This window comes from Onychostoma macrolepis, chromosome 03 (assembly GCF_012432095.1).
Source record: "Onychostoma macrolepis isolate SWU-2019 chromosome 03, ASM1243209v1, whole genome shotgun sequence".
In the NCBI taxonomy this organism is placed as follows: domain Eukaryota; kingdom Metazoa; phylum Chordata; class Actinopteri; order Cypriniformes; family Cyprinidae; genus Onychostoma; species Onychostoma macrolepis.
This window is the reverse complement of record NC_081157.1, coordinates 27,294,084-27,318,072: the sequence shown is the minus strand read 5'-3', so window position 1 is coordinate 27,318,072 and position 23,989 is coordinate 27,294,084. Positions and strand designations below refer to the sequence as shown.

General features: G+C 37.8%; 1 protein-coding gene across 1 annotated transcript; it reads left to right on the top strand.

Moving 5' to 3' along the window:
- The first annotated feature begins 452 nt into the window (after positions 1–452).
- Positions 453–23,023, top strand: raver1 (ribonucleoprotein, PTB-binding 1). The gene is made up of 14 exons (XM_058771248.1): positions 453–845; positions 2,776–2,842; positions 3,399–3,868; positions 15,316–15,507; positions 15,662–15,782; positions 15,869–15,963; positions 16,479–16,557; positions 17,397–17,599; positions 17,782–17,866; positions 17,960–18,099; positions 18,197–18,268; positions 18,362–18,484; positions 20,885–20,950; positions 21,088–23,023. Exons 1-14 carry the CDS (start codon positions 531–533, stop codon positions 21,232–21,234), a joined length of 2,175 nt encoding a protein of 724 aa, XP_058627231.1. The 5' UTR covers positions 453–530; the 3' UTR covers positions 21,235–23,023.
- Positions 23,024–23,989: the final 966 nt, after the last annotated feature.

Here is a 23,989-nt window from a genome sequence, read left to right as displayed (position 1 = left end):
TTGATCTGGCAATCAGTCCCCATTTTTATGCCTCTAAAACTAGAGGACTGGAGAAAAAAATAAACAAAATAATAAATAAATAAAAAATAAAATAAAAAAACTAGCTATAAATATCGGGGTATTAATATCAAACAAACTCTTTACAACAGCCCACAGCAAGGATGTTGTAAACTGTATGGTTAGGACAAAGTGATATCTTGCAACAACGTTCAATGATATTTTACCCTTTCTTTTTAATATGAAAACAATAATACAAGAAAAAGCAACAAAAAAAAAAAAAAAAAAAACGGAGACCATAAAAAGGAAAAGGAAATGTTATTCCCATGTAAATATTTTACGTTTTAATGGTATCTGGCAACCCACTGCTCTGTGTTCAAATTTGAGACGTGACTCGTTGGCCCCGCCCCTCAAGCTGAAAGAAAAACGCATTTCCCCTCGACCAATCAGCGGGCGAGTTTCTCGCATGTGTGTATTGTTTAAACTGGCCAAAGCAAACGAGCGAGCGAGCGCACAACCTTCCACACGGAGACATGGCGGCCGAGGTGTCTGTTAGCTCAGCTGCCAGAGACGAGAAATCCTTCACTGCTGCCAACTTTGCCCCGAATCCACTCTTTAAAAGTTACGACCAAGCAGCCGAAGCCGAAAACTGGACGGTCAAACACGTTGATGCAGACACCGGCGATGAAGGTTCACCGACGGCCAGCGACTGTCCGCGACGGCTCGACGATGAACCGACGGCCCTCGGTCCAGAAGAGATTGCTAGTCGTTTAGAAAGAACGAGACGAGAGTTTTATAATCGGCGAAAAATAATTATCAAGAACCTCCCCGCCGATATCAGCAATCAGGTTTGTACATCAAACAGTTGATGATCTTTGGACGAGCATCCCAAACACAGATTGAGTCGCACTTCCAGATTTCAGTTATCGCTGACTCAGTAGTTAACGGACTGGGTTTTAACATTGTTTCGGTACCAATTATTGAATCTGGTGTGACAATCGAAAGGTGAATGATCCGTGTTCAGAGAGATGTTTGGTCACACTGAACCTCGTGTCATCGCAGCCATTAAAGAGCCGCGGTAACGGGATGGAGACCGGTGTGAGTTGTGTAACTTGGTTGTATTGAACGAATGCGGGCCGTTTGACCGTTCATTTAAGCGAGCTGAATCCCCGGATGTTTATTCTGAAAATGTGCCAAATCACAGCTTGTGAAGTTACATGTTCGTGTTATATTTGTTTCTTCATCTCACTTTTTTTTTTTTAAATAGTACTTTAGGCGACGCAAGTATCGAAATCCTTTCGAGTTTGACGCTTAAATCTGAAAATGTTGCCCATTTCCAATTAGTTGTTTGACACGGATGTTTTGACTAAGGTTACCTGTTAACCAGAGTCTGGCAAGCAGTTTTGACACTTATTTTGTAAAACCAATTACTATTCATTTGTTTTCTTTTTTTCACGTGATACTCAGTAATCCAGTAGTGACTAGTATATTTAATTTCACTAATGCTTATTCATGAGATACTGGAGCTGCGCTCTTCAGGAATAACAGTTAGTACATGCTCAATTTATCACAATTGCTCAATTACTTACTAGTGTGTTGTTTTTTTGGGGGGGGATAGTGACTAGTTACAATTCATTGTCAAATTGCACATGAAATCCCACCCATATGTACATGTCAGAGCTCATTGTCTGTCAAGTGTTTTATTGGATTGAATTTTCTTCTAGAAAGGTTCGATGCTCTTAAAGTTTGAATCAAATTAATCCAAATGTAGTTTTAAAATAAACTGGTAATAAATGCCTTTATTTTCTATTGTAAATCAGTAGCTTGAATATAGTTTTCACCATGAAAATGGCCAAAGAAGCCGATATACCATTTAAAAAAAAAAAAAAAAAAAGGTAAATTTCTCAGCTAACTTCTAAGGTAGTCTGTGGTTCAGACCTCAACTATTATTCATTATGATTACAAATTCATTCCAGTTGAGGCTGGTGCTGTTTACTAATAACTATTCATAGTTTTCTAGTTGGCAAACCTAGTGCTTTTTATTAAATGCTAGTACCAATTTAAGACACTTGTTTACCCCAATTTTTTGGACTATTAACAGTTGCTTATTTTACTTGTCATTTAATAACTTGTCAGAATGTGTCTAATAAATGTTTAGTATTTATTCTAGATGCTAGTAACTAGCTGCTCTATTGTAAATCACATTGTCTGGTCATCCAAGTTCTCGAACGGTTATATTATGGGAATGAGCAATGTTCAAATAGCTCTGTAGGTTCTTGTTCTTTGTGGATGCGGTTCTCTTAGGAAAATGCTTGATTCATGGGGAAAACAGGTGCGTGTGTGTTTGAGCGACTCTAGTATTGTTCCAGATCGGAATGGGAGCAGTGAGGATGACAAAGGACAGAAGGCGCTGAAACAAAACGTTTTGCTTTCACTGACACTGAAAGAAAGTGCTGGTTCATATTATGGTAACACGTAGGAAGCCTGAAAGCAAAAGTGGAGGTTTTTCTTTTTCTTTTCTTTTTTATTTTTCCTTGTTGCGGTCAATTAATTTATTAATCACTCAATCATTACCACTGAAAGATAAGTTTATTTGTGACACTTTAAATTGAGAGTTGTGGGAATAGAAGGTGTAAATATGACGGGACAGAAGTGATAGCTGTTTTGAATCTATTGGATGACTTCATTATTCATGCAAAATGGAGGATACAATCATTATGGTTAATGAATGAAAGTCTTCCTGAATGGTGAATTTTTCTGACTTGTGTTTTTCTTTAGGAGGTGCACGAGCTGTTAAGTAACTACGATTTGAAGTACTGCTTTGTGGACAAATACAAAGGGACAGGTGTGTATGAATCATCATATCACATGAATGGACATTTGTTGTAATCACCTGTTGAGTTGTTGTTGTTGTTTTTTTTGTTTTTATCAGGGAAGATGAATTAAAATTGATCCAATGGCAGTCAGAACATTTAAAATGCTACAAAAGATTTATATATAAATGTTCTTTTGAACTATTTTAATCAAAGTATCCTAAAAAATGTATCTCAGTTTCCTCAAAATACTGAGCAGCACAGTTTTCAACATTGATAAATGTTTGAGCATCAAATCAGCATATTAGGATGATTTCTGAAGGATCATGTGGCACTGAGGACTAGAGTAATGATGCTGAAAATTCAGCTTTTCGTCACAGGAATAAAATATTTTAAGATGTATTACAATAGATATTACAATAATATTTTAATTTGTAGCAATATTTCCAAAGCTTTTTGTTTTTACTGTATTTGATCAAATAAATGTAGCCTTGGTGAGCATAAGACTGTTTTTAGTATATCAGTATTTTTTATTTTTCTATGCCTTTATGGGAATTGTTACAAATTTTTCTGTTTTTCCTATTCAAGCCTTTGTAACGCTACTGAACGGTGAGCAGGCCCAGTTTGCGATAAAGGAGTTTCACCAATATGTTCTCCGTGACCGTGAGATCTCTGTGCAGCTGCAGCCGACGGACGCGCTGCTATGCATCGCCAACCTTCCCAGGGCATTCACCCAGCAACAGTTTGAGGAGCTCGTCCGCCCCTTTGGAAACATTGAGCGCTGCTTCCTGGTGCACAGTGCCACCACGGGCCACTCGAAGGGCTATGGCTTTGTGGAGTACATGAAGAAGGACTCTGCAGCCCGGGCGAAGTCGGAGCTGCTGGGGAAGCAGCTTGGGTCACGAATGCTGTACGTACACTGGACAGAGGTTGGCTCTCTCACGTTTCCCATGCTGCACTCTCGCTGCCTCTGTGTGGACCGACTACCTCAAAACATCCTCACCGCTCAGGATCTCCGCGGTGTGCTGACTGACACACATGCTCCCATTTTCTGCCAGGTTGGTACGAGTGCTTGGCCCACCTGACCTGAGTCAAGTGTGGAAGTAAGGGTTTGTTCATGCAAAATGTTTTTGTTTAAACATGCGTTAAGCATGTTTGCCCTGTGTATTTGTCTCACATCTTCTAAGGCCCGTTCACACCAAGAGCGATAGCAATAACTATAAATACAACAATAACTATTTGTGTCCACACCAGTGAAAGATCTGTTTTTGTTGCACTTGTCGCATTTACGGAACTTCAACCAGTAGATGTCCTCAGCATGCACGTTTCGAGCGCATCTAAACAGTGAATCTTGCGTAATCTGTCTGATTTCTAATAGGGGTGGGCGATATGACCAAAATCTTATATCACGATATGACTAATTTTACATCACGATATAGTTCTTTTCTTTTAAAAAGATTTTTGATATTAAAATCATTGATGCTATAGAATGTTCATTGTCCTCGTCACCAATGTCAATATCAAACTAATACAAGCCTAAAAAGAGACCCACTGAAGATAAACTGTGATATACAGTCATGGCCAAAAATATCGGCACCCTTGTTAAATATGATCAAAGAAGGCTGTGAAAGTTAATCTGCAATGTTAATCCTTTTGATCTTTTATTTAAAATATTCACAAAAATCTAACCTTTCATTGGATAATAAGAATTTAAAATGGGGGAATATCATTATGAAATGTTTTTCTCTAATACACATTGGCCACAATTAACGGCACCCTTTTATTCAATACTTCTTGAAATCTCCATTTGCTAGTTTAACAGCTCTAAATCTTCTCCTATAATGCCTGATGAGGTTAGAGAACACCTGACAAGAGCTCAGAGACCATTCCTTCATCCAGAATCACTCCAGACCCTTTAGATTCTCAGCTCCATGTTGGTGTTGCTTCTCTTCAGTTCACCCCTCATTTTCTATAGGGTTCAGGTCAGAGGACTGGAATAGCCATAGCAGAAACTTGGTTTTGTGCTCAGTGACCCGTTTTTGAGGTTTGTGTTTGGATTATTGCACGGTTGGAAGATCCAAATATGGCCCAATATGGAGTCAGTCACTTGTTTTTTTTTTTTAAATCTGTTGGTATTTGATAGAATCCATGATGCCATGTGTCTAAACGAGATATTCAGGACCTCTAGCATAAATATAGGCCCACAACATCAAAAATACAGCAGTATATTTCATTGTACACATGGGGTACTTTTTATCCATCTGTTCACCAAACCCATCTTGAGTGTTTGCTGCTAAAAAAAAATTTTTTTTTCTCTCTCTCTCATGTCATGTCTGATAACTGAATATGCTGGAGTTTGTTTTTGGATGAGCTAGGATCATTTTTCTTGAAACCCTCCCAAACAACAACTATTTTTATTTTAAGGTTTTCTGACCCCCGAGACTCAACTATTTTCTGCAATTCTCCAGCTGTGGTCCTTGGAGAGTCTTTAGCCACTCAAACTCTCCTTCTCACCGTGCATTAGGACGATATAGACATGCGTCCTCTTCCAGGCAGTTTCGTAACATTTTATGTTGATTTGGAAATTCTTAATTATTGCCCTGATGATGGAAAAGGGATTTTTCACTGCTCTAGCTCTTTTCTTTAAGCCACTTCACTAATTTGTGAAGCTCAATTATCTTTTGCTGCACATCAGAAATATATTCTTTGGTTTTTCTCATTGTGATGGATGATTGTTTTCCCTCCTATTTATATTTCTGTGAAACAGCAAGCCATGGCTGGATAATTTCATGTTCATAATCACCCTGGAGTGCTCAAGATTGTGAATATGAATGGGAATATACTTCAGAGATATTTTACTCGTAAGAATTTCTAGGGGTGCCAATAATTGTGTCCAACGTGTATTTGAGAGAAACATTTATTTCATAATGAGATCCCCCATTTTAAGTTCTTGTTGTCCAATGAAAGGTTAGATTTTTATTTTATTTATTTTTTTAATAAAACATCAAAATGATTAACAATGCAGATTAATTTTCACCGCTGCCAAGGGTGCAGATATTTTTGGCCATGACTGTAAGGATAAGAAACTAATTGCAAGCAATAGGACAAACTACAATAAATAAGTGCTACATTGTGTAAATTAGTCTTCACTGTGTTAATTATGTCTAGATAGATAATTAACACGTGTATTAAGTATAGATTCTATAAATATCTTTTTAAGTTTCTTATTAAAGTTACAAAAGTGATTTAGTCAAGAGCAGTGAGATTTATTTTTTTCTCTCACAGTTGTTTGATTAATATGAATGGCAGACTGGACAAATATTGGACGGCTTCCCCTTTAAGACCAAAGACGGATCCAAAATACTGTTACATATGCGTTTTCTTTTTCAGCTGTTTATGCTCTCCTAAGACCTAAAACACTGTGTTTGAGGATACTTGCAAAGATGGGGATTCTGACGCATATAAGTGTTTATGTAATCGTTCAAAGCCAATAAAGTGGCAAAACAAAATGCGCGCTCCTCTCACACAGAAACAGAGACTGCACATGCATAGCTCTGTTGTTTGTTTCAGCGGCTTAAAATTGGTTTTAAAACTGCAGTGCTTAAAAACGTGTGTCCATGCTACAGACATAGTCCCTCGTTTAGGAACAAGCTCCTCGTTTTGTCCTGGCTGGTCGTTCTGTCTCCCCTTCACGCCCCGTGGTGGCGTGTAAAGATCGCAGTCATCCAAACGATGAAAGGATTACCGTAAACAATGTATTTTGTGACACTATGAAATAAACGATGGAGCATATGAAATGATAGACTTTATTTCATCCATCTGATATATATTGTCATCGCACTGCCCTAATCTATAACTTGGTCTATGTAGTGGAATAAAAACAATACGTTCACTTTTCTACTACAACTGCAAAGGAGGCAAGATAATGTTATTTTGTTACTCTGTTCGCCTCTCCCCAATGTCACCTGCAATTTCAAATGCGCAAGCCCTTTCAATTTGAATGAAGTCTGATTAGCTGTCTTATTTTATTATTTTTTTTTTTTCCTTGTCGTAGGGGTTCCCGCAGGTCCTTAAAACTTAAGTCTTAAATTGTACAAAGTCTTAATTATGATTTCAAGAGGTCTTAAATTTGGGTACAGACCAGAATCGCGATCCAGCTTAATGTGACTATTAAACTTCAAAAAGCTATAAATGAGCGCTGCATGTTTCAAAGTCCAGTGCTGCGCTGCTTTGTGTTCTGCCGTTACCAGGGGAAACAGTTCGAAAGCGCCTCCTGCTGGCAGAGAATGAATCTGCATGTTCAATAATTCTGTTGTTGTGAGTAAGGTATTCCTGCAATACCGGAGGCTGTAGCTTCAGAACCGGATTTCTAGGACCCTATGGTGTGTGGCTTTTTTTTTTTTTGGTGTACGTATGTATTATGTCAGGTCTTTCAGCCAGTTCTATCAAACCTTTACAATTAATCCAGAACGCGGCAGCAAGATCAATTTTTAATGAGCCAAAAAGAATGTAAGGGAGAATGAAGAACGTCGCACCTCTGTTTATCAATTTGCACTGGCTACCAATAGCTGCTCGCATAAAATTCAAGGCATTAGTGTTTGCCTACAAAACCACCACTGGCGCACCCCTTTACCCAAATTCATTACTTCAGACTTATGTGCTTCTAGAAGCTTACATTCTGCAAGTGAACATCGCTTTGTTCATCCCAAAGAGGCACAAAATCACTTTCACAGACTTTTACATTAACTGATGGAATGACCGGTTCAACTCAATCCCAGCAGCTGAGTCCTTAGCCATCTTCAAGAATCGGCTGAAAACACATTCCATCTTTATTTGATCCTCTAACTCTAGCACTCTGTTCTAATTCTATTCTTTAAAAAAAACCTAACACTAGCTTTTCTAATATTTTTGTATTATATCTGGTTTCTTTTTACTTAATTTATAAAACTTGCTATGTGTACTGCATTAAGCTAACTGAGACTTGTTAGAGCACTTGCATATCGTTGCTCTCTTGTTGATTTTGATTGCTTCCATTGTCCTCCATTTGTAAGTCGCTTTGGGTAAAAGCATCTGTTAAATGGTCAAATATTAGTGGCTCATACTATTATTATTATTTTTTTTATAGCACTATATATATCATTTTTAAGGAATTTATGTAGTTTAATTGTATACACTTAATTATTGTCCTAACCAACTCCTAACCCTAAACATACCCATTGGTAACTCTCTTGAAGTATTTAACTTAATTTATTTCAGTATTCTCTATATATTCTGTTTTTTAAATTCAGTTTTCTTGGAAAGAAAGACTTGTGTCTGTGTGAGACTTCAGTTAATTAGCCGCAGCGCTTCACGTCTGATGTGTGACCCACTTGAAGTGCAGTAAATGGTAAAACACTCGCGGTACAAATTGGTGTGATTTTATTAGTACTTTAATAAATGTAAAATAATTTGAATACAAATACTAACTTACTACATGCAGCATCACAAACTATTTTGCACAGCAAAAAAAGGTTAAATGGAGATTGCTGACTCCCCCTCAAACGGTTCACGCTAGCTCTTACATTACAAATAAGATGGAAAGATAGAAAATTAATAGTTTCCATGGATCTAGTCTTTGCATATGTTTGATGTTTGAATCAGGTCTCCTCTGTTGGAGTAGATAGCGCTGTCCCAAAAAATAGGGTCCCAGAACTGCAGCCTCCGGTGTTCAATTAGAAGATAATTCATTATAAAAATCTAAACAGTAAAATGTTTATTTAATTAATAGAATAATTTATTGATAATTAAGTTAAAATAATTAATACTTTTGACTCATCCATTTTCTTAAATGGCTTAAAGGCTGAAATGTTACTTGTATCATTTTATAAAACCTTTTGTTTTTACTGAAAACTTGTATCTGAACTAGGGCTGTGCAGTTAATCGATTCTGTTTCGATTTCGGCCTCCAATGATTATGAAAATGCAGTAATCGTGATAAAATGATTATTGCGCCCTGTTCCGCCCCCTTTCCAGCGGTGCTCTTTCGTTCCTCCATAAAAGCCCAATTTCACGTGTAAATCAGTAAAATCATGTAACGAGACTTTTGCAAAATGGGACATGCTTGATTTAAGTTGATTTAGATTTGTTTTTAAAAGCGTGAAAGAGAACTTGTGCTTCCTCGGGAAGATTGGTCTACTGTGCATGCACTCAGAGACCGAACGCAACACGGACATTTAAAATTCATCTTTTAGCGCCTAAATGGTCAAATACATGCAAAAATGTGTCAGAATGCGGCGCTTGGTGATTATTCACGTAAGCCCTTATCGGTTATGTCATAAATGAACGTAAAGAGTTGAGAATGAAAATACTTGTGTAACAGTAAATTTGACCCGTACGGCTCTTAAAGTGACAGTGGGCTATATTCCTGCTGCCGACTGTGTGCTTGATAATCAAACAACAACAAATTCAAAATCACTCACTGCTCTTGACTGAAGGACTTTTGTAGCTTTTTGTATGAAACAAAGGAAGTTTAATTCTTACAGTAAAGACTATGCTGTTTCATTTTACGTTAGGTTATTTAATTTCTCTTGTAGGCTGTTAACTGAATAGCTACGTTAGACTTGCATTAAAAGCACAGTTTTTCATTTGTATTTTATTTTTATTATTTTATACTTATATTGTATTCGTTTTGCTTTATTACTGGCAGTTTAAGTATTTTCAATTTTGAGGACTTTATTTTTTCTAAACTAATATTAGTTACTCTAGTATTCTGCTGTGGTATTGAGAATTGTGATATTTCGCTGGTCTCTAAAATGTAGATGTCATAGCAACCTTATTTACAGAAAATATATATTTGATATCACTCTTTAAATAAATAAAGAATTATAAAATGCCTTTTTCCGCAGCTCAGAGCGTCTTTTCAAGCTGGAAAAAAAAAAAAAAAACGCCCTACGTCAAGCGCCTTTTTGACAGCTGACCAATGACAAGCGAGTGGGGAGTCATTCCCATAACTAAAACAAGAAAAAGAGAAGATAGACAGTTGACAGATCATGCTGATTTCGGAGAACAAGGAGTTGTATGATAGGAGTACAAAACTCTATCTAAAATATGCCGCAAACCGTGCATCATCCAACTGGAGCTCCGAATCTAAATTGTTGGAAGAACCATACAGTTTCCATCCCCGTATAATGTCGCGCTCCCACAAACGTCGTTGTGAACTGAGGCTACAGTTGCAGCTTTTGTTATAGCAACAAAAGACACCCTATTTGTAACTAAAACGCTGCCATATTTTTATTTTACTAAAAAAAAGTGCTCGTCAACTTGTCAAAAAAGATGCCAAGAGTGAACATGCCCTTAGAATGCGGAGTTAAGCTAAAAAGTTAAAACTTTTAAAAAAAAATTAAAAAAAACTCTTGTAGACCTTCCTTATTAATGGCCCCCAATTCAGTGTCTTTTCAGTGTTTTCTAAATCTTATTGAGGTCACTATGACGTAGCACAGTGCTCATTTAACAAATGCACAGCTAAACATGAGTTTTGATTCTGGATTTAAATGTGGCTAATGTTTTAGCACATCTGATCTCATCTGGTTCCAACTTTAATAGTTAAAAGCGGACTTCTCTTGTTTTGTGTGAACCCTTGGTATTTCTAACTGACTCTATAAACCTAACAGACCACTCAGATCATTAGGATATTCAGTGAGCATATCTGCAGTGTTTAATGCAGCTCAGAGGGACATGGAGTGCTTTAACCTGCAGTTACAAATTCATAATATTTTTGATATTTTAAACTGAACATTGAATACTGATATTTGAAGTTATTTTAACAATGAAAAGATACTTTAAATGTGAAATAAAAAATCGCCAGTAGGTGGCAGCAAGTCACTGTTAACAAATGAGTCATTGCAACTGAACTGAATCATTTAAATGGTTGATTCATTCAGGAATGAAACATTGTCATGTTGCTCAGAGACGCAAAACAGTGCTGTAGCTGTTTGGAAATTATTATTATTTTTATAGGCGAAATGGGGCAAAAACAGGCAATATGGTGTCTAAAACGTAAGTCTCTTAACATTGTTTTTTGAACTGTTGTATAAAAGCAATATCACATTTGTAATCATGCTTTTTGAAGAAAAAAACGGCACTTAGTGTTTTTGTGTGTTTGTTTGTTTTTGGTTTTTAACTATATGAAATTTTCTGCCATAGCTTGAATTTTGTGATCATTATTAATGCATTTTAATAGACTGAATCATGCAGTGGAAAAACACTCTAAATGCGCACATGCAGTGTTTATAGACTTAATCACGTAATGTATGCGTAGGTGTTTTGTTTGGTTTTTGCAAAATACTGTCAAATTGCACATTGATAAAACTATTACGATATCGCCCCTATAACTTACAATGTTTTTATTAAATTGTGATTGCGTTAAATACAAGTTCAGTCATATTAAAATTAGGGCTGTCGCGATAACCGCAATATCGCAATACCGTGCTATTGACGAGCATAACCGCAGAGGAATGCAGCAACCGCAATATTTCAGTGTTTTCTTTTTCGTAAAGTTACGCCCTTGTTCTACACTTCGTGCATGTGTACTGAATATTAGTAATGATAACAATGTGTACCATGCTGATTTGCACAGAGGCTCAGTAAATTTGCACTTAACAAGCCTAAACAGACAGCATATGAGAGAGAGATCGACTGATCGCGTGCGATTACCTGCGTCTGTCCTTCAGGCTGTCATGTATATTTGTGAAAACAGGTTGTCGTGTCCAAGGAAAGCGAAATCTGTCTTGGCATCGACGCTCTGCTGGTCAGCTGAGTCTTTAAAAGTGGAGATTATATATATATATATATATATATATGCGGTAATACCGCATACCGCGCTATTGAGCCACTCAAAATTACCGCAAGGGAAATTCCTTAACCGCGACAGCCCTAATTAAAATATTTCATGACATGACCCATTTCTGGTACTTTCCTAAAAAGACAGGTTTATTGTGTGCGAATTAATAAATTACTCTACTTGTAGCTTCACCCTTGAGATGGATCACCATCTGGATGTATAATTGTATAATGATGTATAATTCTTATTTGCTCAATGATTGTTTGGTACACCTAACTTACTAATATTGAATAAGCATTTATCTTGGAACCAACGGGCATCCATTTATTAGGTTTTGTCAACAATAAGCAAACCACAATTCAATCAATTACCGATGGAGTTTTTTTTTTTTTTTTTTCCTCATTTTAGCAGTTTCATTCAGATTTGTCACAATAGGGAAGAAAAGATTATCACTTTTTATTTTTTTATTTTTTTCAACTTTAAAATATGGTTAAAAATGACCTGAAACCACATTCACAATGTAATTAAAATGTGATTTTTATTTTCAAGCGAAACTGGCTGGAGGTGATATTCTTTCCCAGACAAATATAACTTCAGTTTTTCCTTTTGTCTACAGAAAATTTGATTTCAAGGGGCGTAATTTTCTTATTATAGTGTGTGTACAATAAGACATTAATATTATAAAGGAAGTAAAAGGGGTCAATTTTGATTTCATGTCATTTGTATGTACTCTGAGGCAGATGGCAAGATGTTGTAATCAACATGCCTCTTAATTGTTTCTCCAGTGCTACAGTTTTAATTTGAAGTTTAATTTGTGGCCACTGTGGCCGTCTCTTCATATGCTCCGTAACGTTTATTTACCTAATTATCTGGTGGAACATTATCTGCCTTCTGCAATATTTTGATGATGAAATCTAAGGTGCTTGTGTATATACTGCTAATGAAAAACTGGCAGAAATATTGAGCTAATGTGACTGCTGAACCAGAAGCTAGGATCTATCTCCAGCCTTTCGTGCATGGAGCAAAAAAGTGTCTGGTTGAGGAGAGGAGCACTTAGTTTTCTAAGTGATTGTGTACTTGCATGACAAAATAAAAATTGAAAAAAAAAAAGCTAGAAATCCCCAGTTTTTGATGTAGCAACTGGTTTTTATCCACAAATGGATCCATCCATAAATGGATGACTGACATTTATCCAGTCCGGCTGATGAGCACCATGACTCTTAAAGTTGCAGCTGTCTTCAGTCGAAAATAATGTTAACATCCTAATCTGTTGTTGTTTTTTTCTGTTAAAAATGACTTAATGGAATCAAAAAGTGAAAATCAATTACACAGCTTCAAGCCTTTCCAAAACTGACTTTTCTCAGTTTCTTACCCAAACGTGCCATCTAGCTTAAACGCACCACTACACGACAGTAAAACATGCTGAACAAGTCTCTTATAACATTGTTTTCATTAGCATCAAATTAAAGTTCACTTCCAGAATGAATTTCATGATCGTTTCCTCACTCCCATGTCATCCAAGATTTTCATGTCTGTCTTTCTTCAGTCAAAAAGAAATTAAGGTGTTTGAGGGAAAACGTTCCAGGATTTTTCTCCATATATCGGACTTCAATGGGAGCCAACGGGTTGAAGGACAAAATAGCAGTTTCAATTCGGCTTTAAAGAGTTTACACAATCCCAGCGGAGGAATAATGGTCTTATCTAGCAAAACAATCTGTCATTTTTCTAATAAAAATACAAATTTATATACTTTAACCACATATGCTCGTCTTGCACTAGCTCGACCTCACACGTTACGTAATCATGCACGTGTGACGTAGGCGAAAGTACCAACCCAGTGTTTACAAAGCAAATGTGCAAAAAGTCAAACATCCTTTACAAAGTTAATGTCAGATGAGTTTGAAGTTGGAGAAAATGAGTTTTTTGCCGTACCCTACCTTTTTGAACCAAAGTACACAAATGAAGAACTAACCACACGTGACTCTTTCAACATGATTAATGCTTTTATATAGTTGTCAATGTTTTTATTGATCATCAGCTGAGAGTAATTCCAAAAATATTGTTCCTTTTGTGAGAAAGGAGTCTTTCATCAATTAAGCTGACTTGATGGAGCTTAAATGGTGTTTTTGTCCTTTTTGGTGCTTGATGACCTTGTTCACCTTCGTTGTATAAAAATGAAAAGCCTGAACTTTCTGCTAAACTTTGGAATTTTACTGATTTTTCAAAGTACTTGTAAACATGACCTTTTTTTTTTATAAATGTATAGCCCTTTGTCAGATTTATTGAACTATAAAGCTGAATTTCCTTTTATGCTTCCATTTTATGTTCAGCTTTCACCTTTGACCTGCTTTCCATGAGGCTGTGCTGAGTGCTCCATGGTAGAGAGTGCATTGGTTTCTATGGTGACCACCACCTGACTGGGCCAGGTGCTGTCGGTCAGCAGGTCATTCTGGAACGAGAGAGCTGCTGCCTTTTTCATATGTTAAACGTGGATCTCACACACTTCAGGGCATAGTTGGGAATGACACTTTTTGTCATGTTCCCCATTGCTGTGGAATTAGCAAAGGCTTTGGAAGTTAATTCTCATTAAATCAGCTGTGCTCCCAGTTCAATCTCCTCAGGTTTTATGCAGGTATTGAATTGGCCTCATGTGGATGAGACTCCAGTCATGCGTAAAATGGGCAAATCATGTTTAATGAATTTTTTCAGAGAATATCTAATCAAGGCCTTAGCGACTCATTGTGTTTGCTTGTTGAACACAATTCCACAAACAGAAGCTCAGGAGCTGCATTAATCTTAATGGCTTTGTCAGAAAAGGTTGTCTGTCTTTGTATTAGTATGGATGTGTTTTGTGTAGATTAGCATAGTACTGGGCTTTGGTTTTGGCACAGTGGTTACGATGCACTTCAGTAAGGTACTGTGCTTGTCGTGGTGCTTTTTCCTCCTCCCCATCTCTCCTTTTTCTTTTGTCCCGTCAACTTGAGGTGGTACAACTGGGCCCTTCCATTAGTTTACTGATAGACGTGGCATTCATTATGCTCCATATGATTGTGTTTCTGAGCAGAATCTTTTATTTGCATTAGATGGGGTTTCTAATTTTATTTTTTATTAAAAAAAAAAAAAAAAAATTGAGATTGTGACTTTTGGCTTTGTACATTTGTAAAGTGGGCTTGTTTAACCTTTTTGGAATGGAAAGTGTATTTTAGATTTATTTTTTATATATATTTATATATTTGTTTCTTGTGAAATTGCAAAAAAAAAATTCTTCAAGGTGGTTTCCCTGCCGTTTTACAAGTTTATGCTGCAGAAAACGTTAAAAAAAAAATTTTTTTTCTATTCTTATCAGCAGCCTAATCGCATCTGTTTTATGACATTAAAAGGGTCAGTTCCCCTGAATTTGTAAATTGGCATTTATTCGCCTTCATGTCATTATAAACCCGTAACGACTCTTTCTTCTGTGGAACGTAAGAGATGTTGAAGAATGTTGGTAACCAAATTGAAGTCGTACATGTTCGGAACAACATGAGGGCGAGTAAATTGACCATTTTTATATTAAGGAGGGTGAGCTATAGTTTTAAGTCGGTTGCTTTACAGGAACAACCTTGTTTAGAATTCCTTGACTGACTTTACATTTTATCTGTGGGGGGGGAGGGAAAAAAAAAAAATCACTTATTTTTTTTTCCCACAGCTTGCTCAGGGTCAGGATTGTAATTTTCGGCGGTTTGCAGTGCTGGAGTTCTCCACGCCTGAGATGGCTGAGGATGTGCAGCGGCTGACTGATTGCAGAGCTCTAGGTGGCACTCACATACGTGTGTCCTTCTGTGCCCCAGGACCACCAGGAAGAAGCATGCTGGCTGCCCTCATCGCCGCCCAGACCATGGTAGACCCCCACACTCCACTATTTGTGGAAAACTTTCTCAAATTTTCTCTCAACCTACATTTTGTAATGTCTTGGTAGATCCTTCAATCAAAATGAAATGAAGTGATTTGTGGTTTTTCAATTTTTGTATAAATTTCATCCTTTGCCTCGACAGGCCTTGAACAGAGGGAAAGGTCTCCTTCCTGAACCCAATGCAATGCAGATCCTTACTGGCCTCAATAACCCTGCTACACTGAAGATGCTGCTGGCGTCCCTCAACCCGGGACATAAACAAGGTACTTATGCTCACTGTTTTTCTTCTGTAGGTTGGTTTTTGTTCTAATCCAGACAGTGAATTTGTCACTCTTCTCTCGATATGCAGGCCTGCTGGGAGCTGCGCCCGCTGTACCTCTGCTGGCAAACCCTGCCCTCTCTGCTGCCCTCATGCAGATGCTGCTCCAGAACAAACTCCAACAGGTACCGTCCATTCCTCCCTCCCTCAACCCCTCATCTCCTGCCACAGTCCCAGCAGCACGTGTTTTAGCCCTCACTCTCTTCTTCTCCCCTCCCAGCAAGCTCTTTTAGGGAATCCTCTTCTTTGGGCACACATTCTGCACAATAAAGAGTACAGTCTTCTCCCTTGTGTGAGTGGTTCCTCTGTGTGGGTGTGAGGTACTTGTGTGCTTGTGTGCTTTGCTTTTTATTTTCAATGATTTTACCAAAGTAGTTCAAGCGTCTTCTGGAAAAGTACTAGCTGTTCAATTATTCTTCCACTGCAGATCAATGCTTTGAGCTTAAGTAATTAGTTGGTAAAACCCCATTAGCTACTTCTGTTCAAGTATCGGCTGGAATGTTCATCAAACGTCTTTTGTCTTGGCGTGCAGTTTACATCCCTCCTTTAATTTAGTTGTAATTGACAAAAGTGTCTTTCTGAAGGATTATTTTGTTTTTTTGTAAAAATGTCAAACTAATGCAGTTCTGCGTTTCTGCAGGCTGGACTGCTGAGTGAAAATCCTCTGGCTGCTCTTCCTCTTCAACAAGGCATTAACATGTTGGGAGAGATGCCTCAAGGTACCACACGTTTGTAACATTGTTTCATAGTTATGGGAAACAATGTCAGGGACGCCGTTTTTAGAATTGTCTGAGTTTGTTTTATTTGGTAACGTGTTATTTTTAGTGTCATTGATATACTGTTATAGTTTTATTTGTTTGAATTTTAGTTGGTTTAATGTATGTATTTTTGCTTGTTTGTTTGTGTGTTTAAATAGTAAATAGTTTAAATGTTTTAGTTCACTTTTCAATTATTTTAGTACTTTAGTACACCTTGCTTTGGAAACTAGCGGAAATAAAAATAATAAATTCAAACCATTTTTTTAAATTTATTACTTGAAATAAAATTAGCTTTAGTTTGACAATAACCCTGCTTGATTGCAGTTGTTTTACTTGGCTACAGTGCAAAGAATTTTTATTTTTTTTCTTCCCTGACCTGTTGCTCTTAATCATTCATTTACAAGATTAGAATGTTAAATGGTTGTGGACAGAACAGGATTATGCACTAAAAGGTGAAAAGATGTCAATTATTTGCAGTGTACCTGATCATATATTTACTTTTTACATTTAAAGGGATAGTTCACCCAAAAATGAAAATTGTCATTAATTGCTAAGACCCATATGACCTTTGTTCATCTTTTGGGGGGGGGAGAGAATGATATTTTGATAATCCAAGAGCTTTCTGACCCTCCATAGACAGCAACTCAACTTAATTCCAAAAAGTGGTATTAATATTTGACCTACCAATGGAGGTGTACCACAGCGATGGCTTGTCCACAAGTCATAATTAACTGGGAAAACTAATGGAGATTCACTGGCTGTAAAGTTTAATGTGCATTTCTAAATTTAACTTCATTCAGGCACTATTGCGTCAACACTGGGCTTGCAGAATGAAACTCTTGGCCCCATCAAACAACCATCCCTCAGTCGACCTCTTGGGAGAGAGAATGAGACCCCAGCCACACCGATCGGCTTTCCCCCAGCAGCCTCTCCTGCACTGCAGGGACTGAATTTGCCCCTCCTGAGTGGGTTGTTAGGAGCAGATGGGCCGACTCTACCAGGGGTGAGATGGATGCTAATGGCTACTCCTGTTTGTGCAAACTTACTGTCACACAGCCTACATTTACTGCCATGATCTTCCAGAGGAAAGCTTTGAAATTGCTGCAATTAGCTTTTAGCTCGGCATGAGCTGTTGTTAGTATCTAAAGCAGGTTCGTATATTCAGATCCTCTCTTTTTCCTGAAGGCATCTATATTGGGCGAGCCTCCCAAAGAAGCTGGTGTATCCCAGAACCCTTTTCTCAGTGCTCCTAGCATATTCCCATCTTCAGGTCAGTCCACCCGTAATGTCTTGCGTACCTTTTTTGCTTTTTTTTTTTTTTTTAAATATCATCTTGCGTCTCCTAAAGTATTACTTTATTTAGGTGCCAGCACAAGGGCTCACCCGTACAGGAAGAGAACGGCTCTTGGCAACACGTCTAACCAACGTGCAAACCACGGCATCCACTCGAACTACAGTCTGCGCTTCCAGGAGTCTTGCACACCAGAGTTTTCTCTGCACCAGGTCGGCTCAAGTGTTAAGAGCAGCTTCATTGAATGTGTGAGTTCCTCACTAACCTTTTCTGACTGGATGTTGTCTCTCTTTTTCACTCCATCCGTAGGACCCCTTGTCTCATTTGTATGAGCAGCAGGAGGTTCTGGAAAATGCAGCACTTCCCAGCTACGGTTTACAGGTACGGTTTTCACCTCCCTCCATTTACACCTCCAGAAGAGTTCTGTTCCAAGATTGGACACGTGTGAAATCGTAATTGTCTCTGTCTCTCAAGCACTCCAGGCACACAGGCTTCAGTGATGCAGGGTCTCCTTTCAGCTATCCACCCAGCCCCCCTCAGTCCTCTTATTTCAGCTTTGGAGCCCATACCAACATCCCCTCCACCCAGCTTAATAAGGTACTCAAAACAAACTATTCTTTGTTACGGCTAAACACTACTACATCATTGTTTAAATTCTCTCAATTCTGAAGTTTCAGAATCTATTCGGAGCCTAGTTTTTTTCACACGTGCATTGGCACTCGTGTGTGTGTGTGTGTGTGTGTGTGCTAGAGACAGTCATAAGCTGCATTTCCATTTAGATTTGTGCAAAAACTGTTTCCATTTGAAGTTTAGCAAATATTTTTATTTTTTTGAATTGCCTGGAAACACATGCCAGCGCAAAACTTTTATTTTCTTTTTTTTCTTTTTTTTTAATACATTGGAATTTTTGGGAGAATGACTTGTTTACATGGGTTGTTATTTCAAGTTGCGCAATTTGAAGGGTAAAGGAAACGCAGCTATATTCTTCTCACTGCCAATTACACACAAACACGCACAATATCATATGTATATAAATTTGTATATAAAATTTCATGGGCTTCATTGTCAATTTTTTTTTTTTTTTTTCTCTCAGTGTCTTCCCTTATGTATGCCCTATGAAGGTGTCATTTATGCCATTTAGAGAGCAGTACATGTTGGATACACAACGCTCACATACTGATAGACTGCTTTCAAAAGCTCACTTACTTGCATATTGTGAGTCTTTGTTCTGAAGAGCGCTCGCAGTATGCAGCTGTGTGTTACTCTGTGCTCTTTGTGAGCGGTTAATGCACTTGTCTCCAAATGATTTTATGATGTGAAATATAAACTTGGGCAGTTATGTTATGAGGATCTGATGTCAAATAGATCTGTGCATTAGAGTGAAAGGCTGCAATGATGTCATCAGTAATAATCAAAAAGCAATAATGCTGAGAAAAATCCATAAATGCACCTATCTGGAAACTTTCAGATACTTAAAGCACTCACAGATACTGAAAGTACTCCCCCTTTTTTATTTATTTATTATTTTTATTTTTTTTTAAATCAATTGTAATGTTTCTTTGTTCGCATTTTTATATTTGCTTGTGTATATTTAGTTGGTTTAATTCTTAAAGGTTTACTCCACCCCAAAATAAAAATTGTCATTAATCACTTACCCCCATGTCGTTCCAAACCTGTGAAAGCTTTGTTCATCTTCGGAACACAATTTAAGATATTTCGGATGAAAACCGGGAGGCTTGTGACTGTCCCATTGACTGCCAAGTAAATTACACTGTCAAGGTCCAGAAAAGTATGAAAGACATCGTCAGAATACTCCATCTGCCATCGGTGGTTCAATCTGAATGTTATGAAGCGACGAGAATACTTTTTGTACTTAAAGAAAATAAATTTACGACTGTACGCTGTTCTGTCAGCCGCACCACACGGATACACTGTTTTCGTTCAAAGCATGCATAAATGTAGAAAATGTATCCGTGTGGTGCGGCTGACACAGAACAGCGTACGCAGTTTGCGTCCAGCGGATACTCTCCAAAATGGCACTACGCTGACGCGGATGAGACTTGTCAACAATGAGGACTGTTGAATAAAGTCGTAATTTTTATTTTCTTTGCATACAAAAAGTATTCTCGTTGCTCCCGGTTTTCATCCAAAATATCTTAAATTATGTTCTGAAGATGAGCGAAGCTTTTACGTTACGGGTTTGGAATGACATGGGGGTAAGTGATGACACAATTTTCATTTTGGGGTGGAGTAACCCTATAACTTGCAAATTTTTCTAAGTTTAATTTGTAATTTTAAAATAGCCTAATTATGAGAAATATTAAAATGCACAAATTTGATATTCAAAGTCGGTAAACTAATTAAATAAGCTTGCTATTGTGAGGTGAAGGTTTCCTTTCCCTTAAATATAACTTCCATTTGTTTTAATGAAATATGGTAAATTCATTATGGATCACTACAGATACTTTACTTTTCAAAGCATAATGCACTCACACATTGAGGGGGGGTGAAATTTATGTAGAAGTCCTTTTTATAGGAAAAAAAAAGCCTCAAGATGCATCAATTGTTTTTATCATTTGCATGACAGCCCTCTGAATCATGAAGTGCCTAGAAATTCACACCTCTAAATTTAGTATGAACATTAATGTTTATGTTGTGCATCCCTATCCAAAACGATTTAAGTGTCTTTATGCCATAGAGATTTGGCTATGATGATGTAACAATATATTAAAAATCTTTCATTGAGATGGACCGGCATATTTAAAGCGGTGGCTGTGCAGCTCAACAAAAAGAGCAACACTTGTTTGATCACAATTGGCCGTGAGCCCAAGAATCACTTATCAGGATCCATTTTCAAAAGCTCTGAAATCCTTATCTGAAGCATGACATCCTCCTCACCACATCATATCCATCTTTATTACAATTTTTTTATTTGCATAGATGGCCGAAACATTTGTAACCCATCCCAGAAGGTTGAAAGTGTTTTTGTTTCTTCAGGCTGTTGGAATGCCTCCAGTGACTCATTCCAGCCTATTTTCTGCTGCACCTGGTGCTGGTGTGAAGGTAGGCCATCTTCAGCCCTGATATCGAGTGTCTATGTTTGCTCCTTGTCAATTATCGTATAAGTGTGCCAGGAACCTTTCAACAGTTATTCTTAGCGTGGCTCTTCAATTCACTTAGATTTTTCTGTCCATGTTTAGACTCCCGTTGGTGGGCAGAAGCGTCTGTTCTCCCGTCTCATCCCGTCTCCAGAGCCCAGTCCAGAGGGTGGATATGTAGGTCAGCACTCTCAGGGTCTCGGGGGGCACTACGCCGACTCCTACCTGAAACGCAAGCGCATCTTTTGACCAGCACTCGACAGCTTCCTCTGAACCACCAGCTCTCTAAAGGGATCACTACTTAAATACCATCTTTAAGTGTGTTTTTGTGTGTGTGAGGGTGAAAGAGCAAAGAACTGTCATTTTCACACCATTGAAGCTCGAATGATCGGTCGCATGGATGATTGCTGAAGGTTGTGTGTATATAATTTCAATGTCTCTGTAAATAGTTTTTTTTTTTTGCCTTTTTAATTTTGTTTTAATTTTTTTTTTTTTTTAATTTTTCTAAACCCAAAGATGCAACAGCCACCACAGTGAAAGAAAAGGGTTTCCTGTCATGTTCATCTAAATGGTCCTATTTTGTAGGCTTTTTTTCTTTTTATTTTAATTTGAATCATTTAAACAGGACGATAGCCTTTTTCTGCTATGCCTCTTGTTAGTCGTGTATATAGTTGTTCAGTTTCCTAGAAAGGCTCCTCCACTACAAACACTTCCTCTCACGTACAAGTGCAAAGCCTTACATGCTTAAATCATGTATCTGTGCAGCGGCTACAGTAGCTGTCTGTTTTCTTCAGTGAGTCACCTGTCTGTGTCTTTATGGGGAGCTCTGATGCTGGGTTAGTGTTAGATTTAGCTCAATAGTTTTATTTTTTTTTTTTCCCCACCACATATTTGTTGCACTATTTCCCATCTTTGCATCCCATTTTACAGAGTCAGGGTTTTTTGAGCATTGCACTTGGAGGATACGGATCATGTATATTCATCCTCCGGAATCTGTCCTTTCCACACCCGTCGTTCACGCTCGTTCTTGTTTTCTGCCTGCTTTCACACCTCTCTTTGACCTCGTTCAACCTGCACAGTTTTGCTGTTGCAAAGCGTTAGCGTCTCTGCCGTCACGTTGTAAAGCCCCAGCTGGTCAGAGATGGAGTATGGGCTGCCGTTCTCCCCTCACCAGGCTCAGAGTACTTCTCAAAGCACAGTATGCCTGCTGTTGCTTCTGTATTTCCACACACACTCATTCGCTCCTCACGTCTTCTGTGCGGTGCCTTTCCTCTGCAGACCAGCAGAGGGAGCCAGTTAGCTTTTCAGTTGGCACTGCTCCATATTTTTTTCCCTTTTCTTTAAAAAAAACCCCAAAAAAAAAACCAAACGAGAGCCAACAGTCTGAAGCAGGCCGGACCTGTGCCTTAGCGTGACATTTACTTTTACCGTTGTAACTGTGACTACCTTTTGACCCTCTAGTTTGAACTGCTGCGCCCCTAGAGGGGAAGAAGCTTCTACAGACTGGAATGTGATTGACGTATGATTGAGTACTTAGTCTCTGTGTGTGACTTATTAAGCTGGTTGACATTTGATGTGTGATAACGCATTACCTCTGACTTGTACCACGGCTTACGATGGAACCCGGAGTTACTCGTGTGCCTAAAAACGGCAGTGTTTACTGTAATCTCGCCACACTGTGAGCCTACATTTAAGTTTGTTTATTTGCGGTGTACATGCTTGAGTTTGATTTTACATTTCTTCTCTGGAGTCTTGAACTCGTGTTCTTATATTTCTTCTAGTCTGTAATGGTATCAAAATTGCTGCTCCTATATTTTGTATCCATCAAAATGAGTGAAATTGCACAGTGCAGTATCTTGTAAATGATTTTTCATGTGCGATACGCGGTAAGAGCTGCTGCTGTTGCTGTGTGAAATGAACTTAAACCTACAGATGTGTTAAATGACCTTCATCACCAATCAATCTTTTCTTCTGTACAGCTCTTCTGCTCTGTTTTTGTGGCATTTGAACAAGTAAATGTTATTTAAGTTCACCTTCATGATGTTTGTGTGGTCAATCAACTATACCGAATGGACTACATGGTCTAATCAAAGGAAAGTTGCATTATTATTCATAACACTATTAGACACACTGCAGAAAATACATCACATTGCTATATTAAACGTGAAGTGTCCTTTATATAAACGTATTAGAAATGCTTAGAAATTCTAATATTATTTATTTTTATAAACTGTAAAGTGTCTGTTAAGAGCTTAGAGGTAACTGGGGGAAAAATGAATTGTGCAGCAGAGGCTTTTTTGTTCTAATGGATGGTTTAAATTAGCTAAATGAAATTCATTTCTTCTGAAAATTCAAGATGCAATCTATAGTCACGTAACTTAAAGGGATAGTTTGCCCAAAAATGAAAATTCTTTCATTAGTTACTCGCCCTCATGTTGATTATTTTTGATTAAATCTAAGGCTGATGATACACGGGGCAACTTTTTGACTAATTTTTCCAGAAAACTATTCGAGCAATGTTGCTTGGGCACTTTACCATTGAGACTGGGTAACAAATTTCTTCTGGATATTTTAAATCAGTCGTAGGCCCTGTGTCTCACCTGGTTGCCTGTTGACAGCAACATTGCTCAAGAAGTTGCTAGGGCACTTTCCCATTGAGAATGGGTAACGAATTTCTATGGACTCTGTTTCACATTAAAGTTGCCTGCCAAAATTGGTCAAAAAGTTGCCCTGTGTATCATCAGCCTGATGCATCTTAATTTGTGTTCTGAAGATAAACGTTAAGTCTCTTGGTTTTGGAACTAGATGAGGGAGTGGTTTTTTTTTTTTTTTTTCATGACGGAATTAATTTGTGTAAACTATCCTTTTAAAGGATAAAGCTTTTTCACCAGCTTTGTATTGATGTCCCCATTTATTTGTCAGCAATTTTTTAAACTGCATAGAAAGCCAATTTACTCCTTAAATTGTGACACCATATTACCTTGCATCATGATTCTTAAAATGA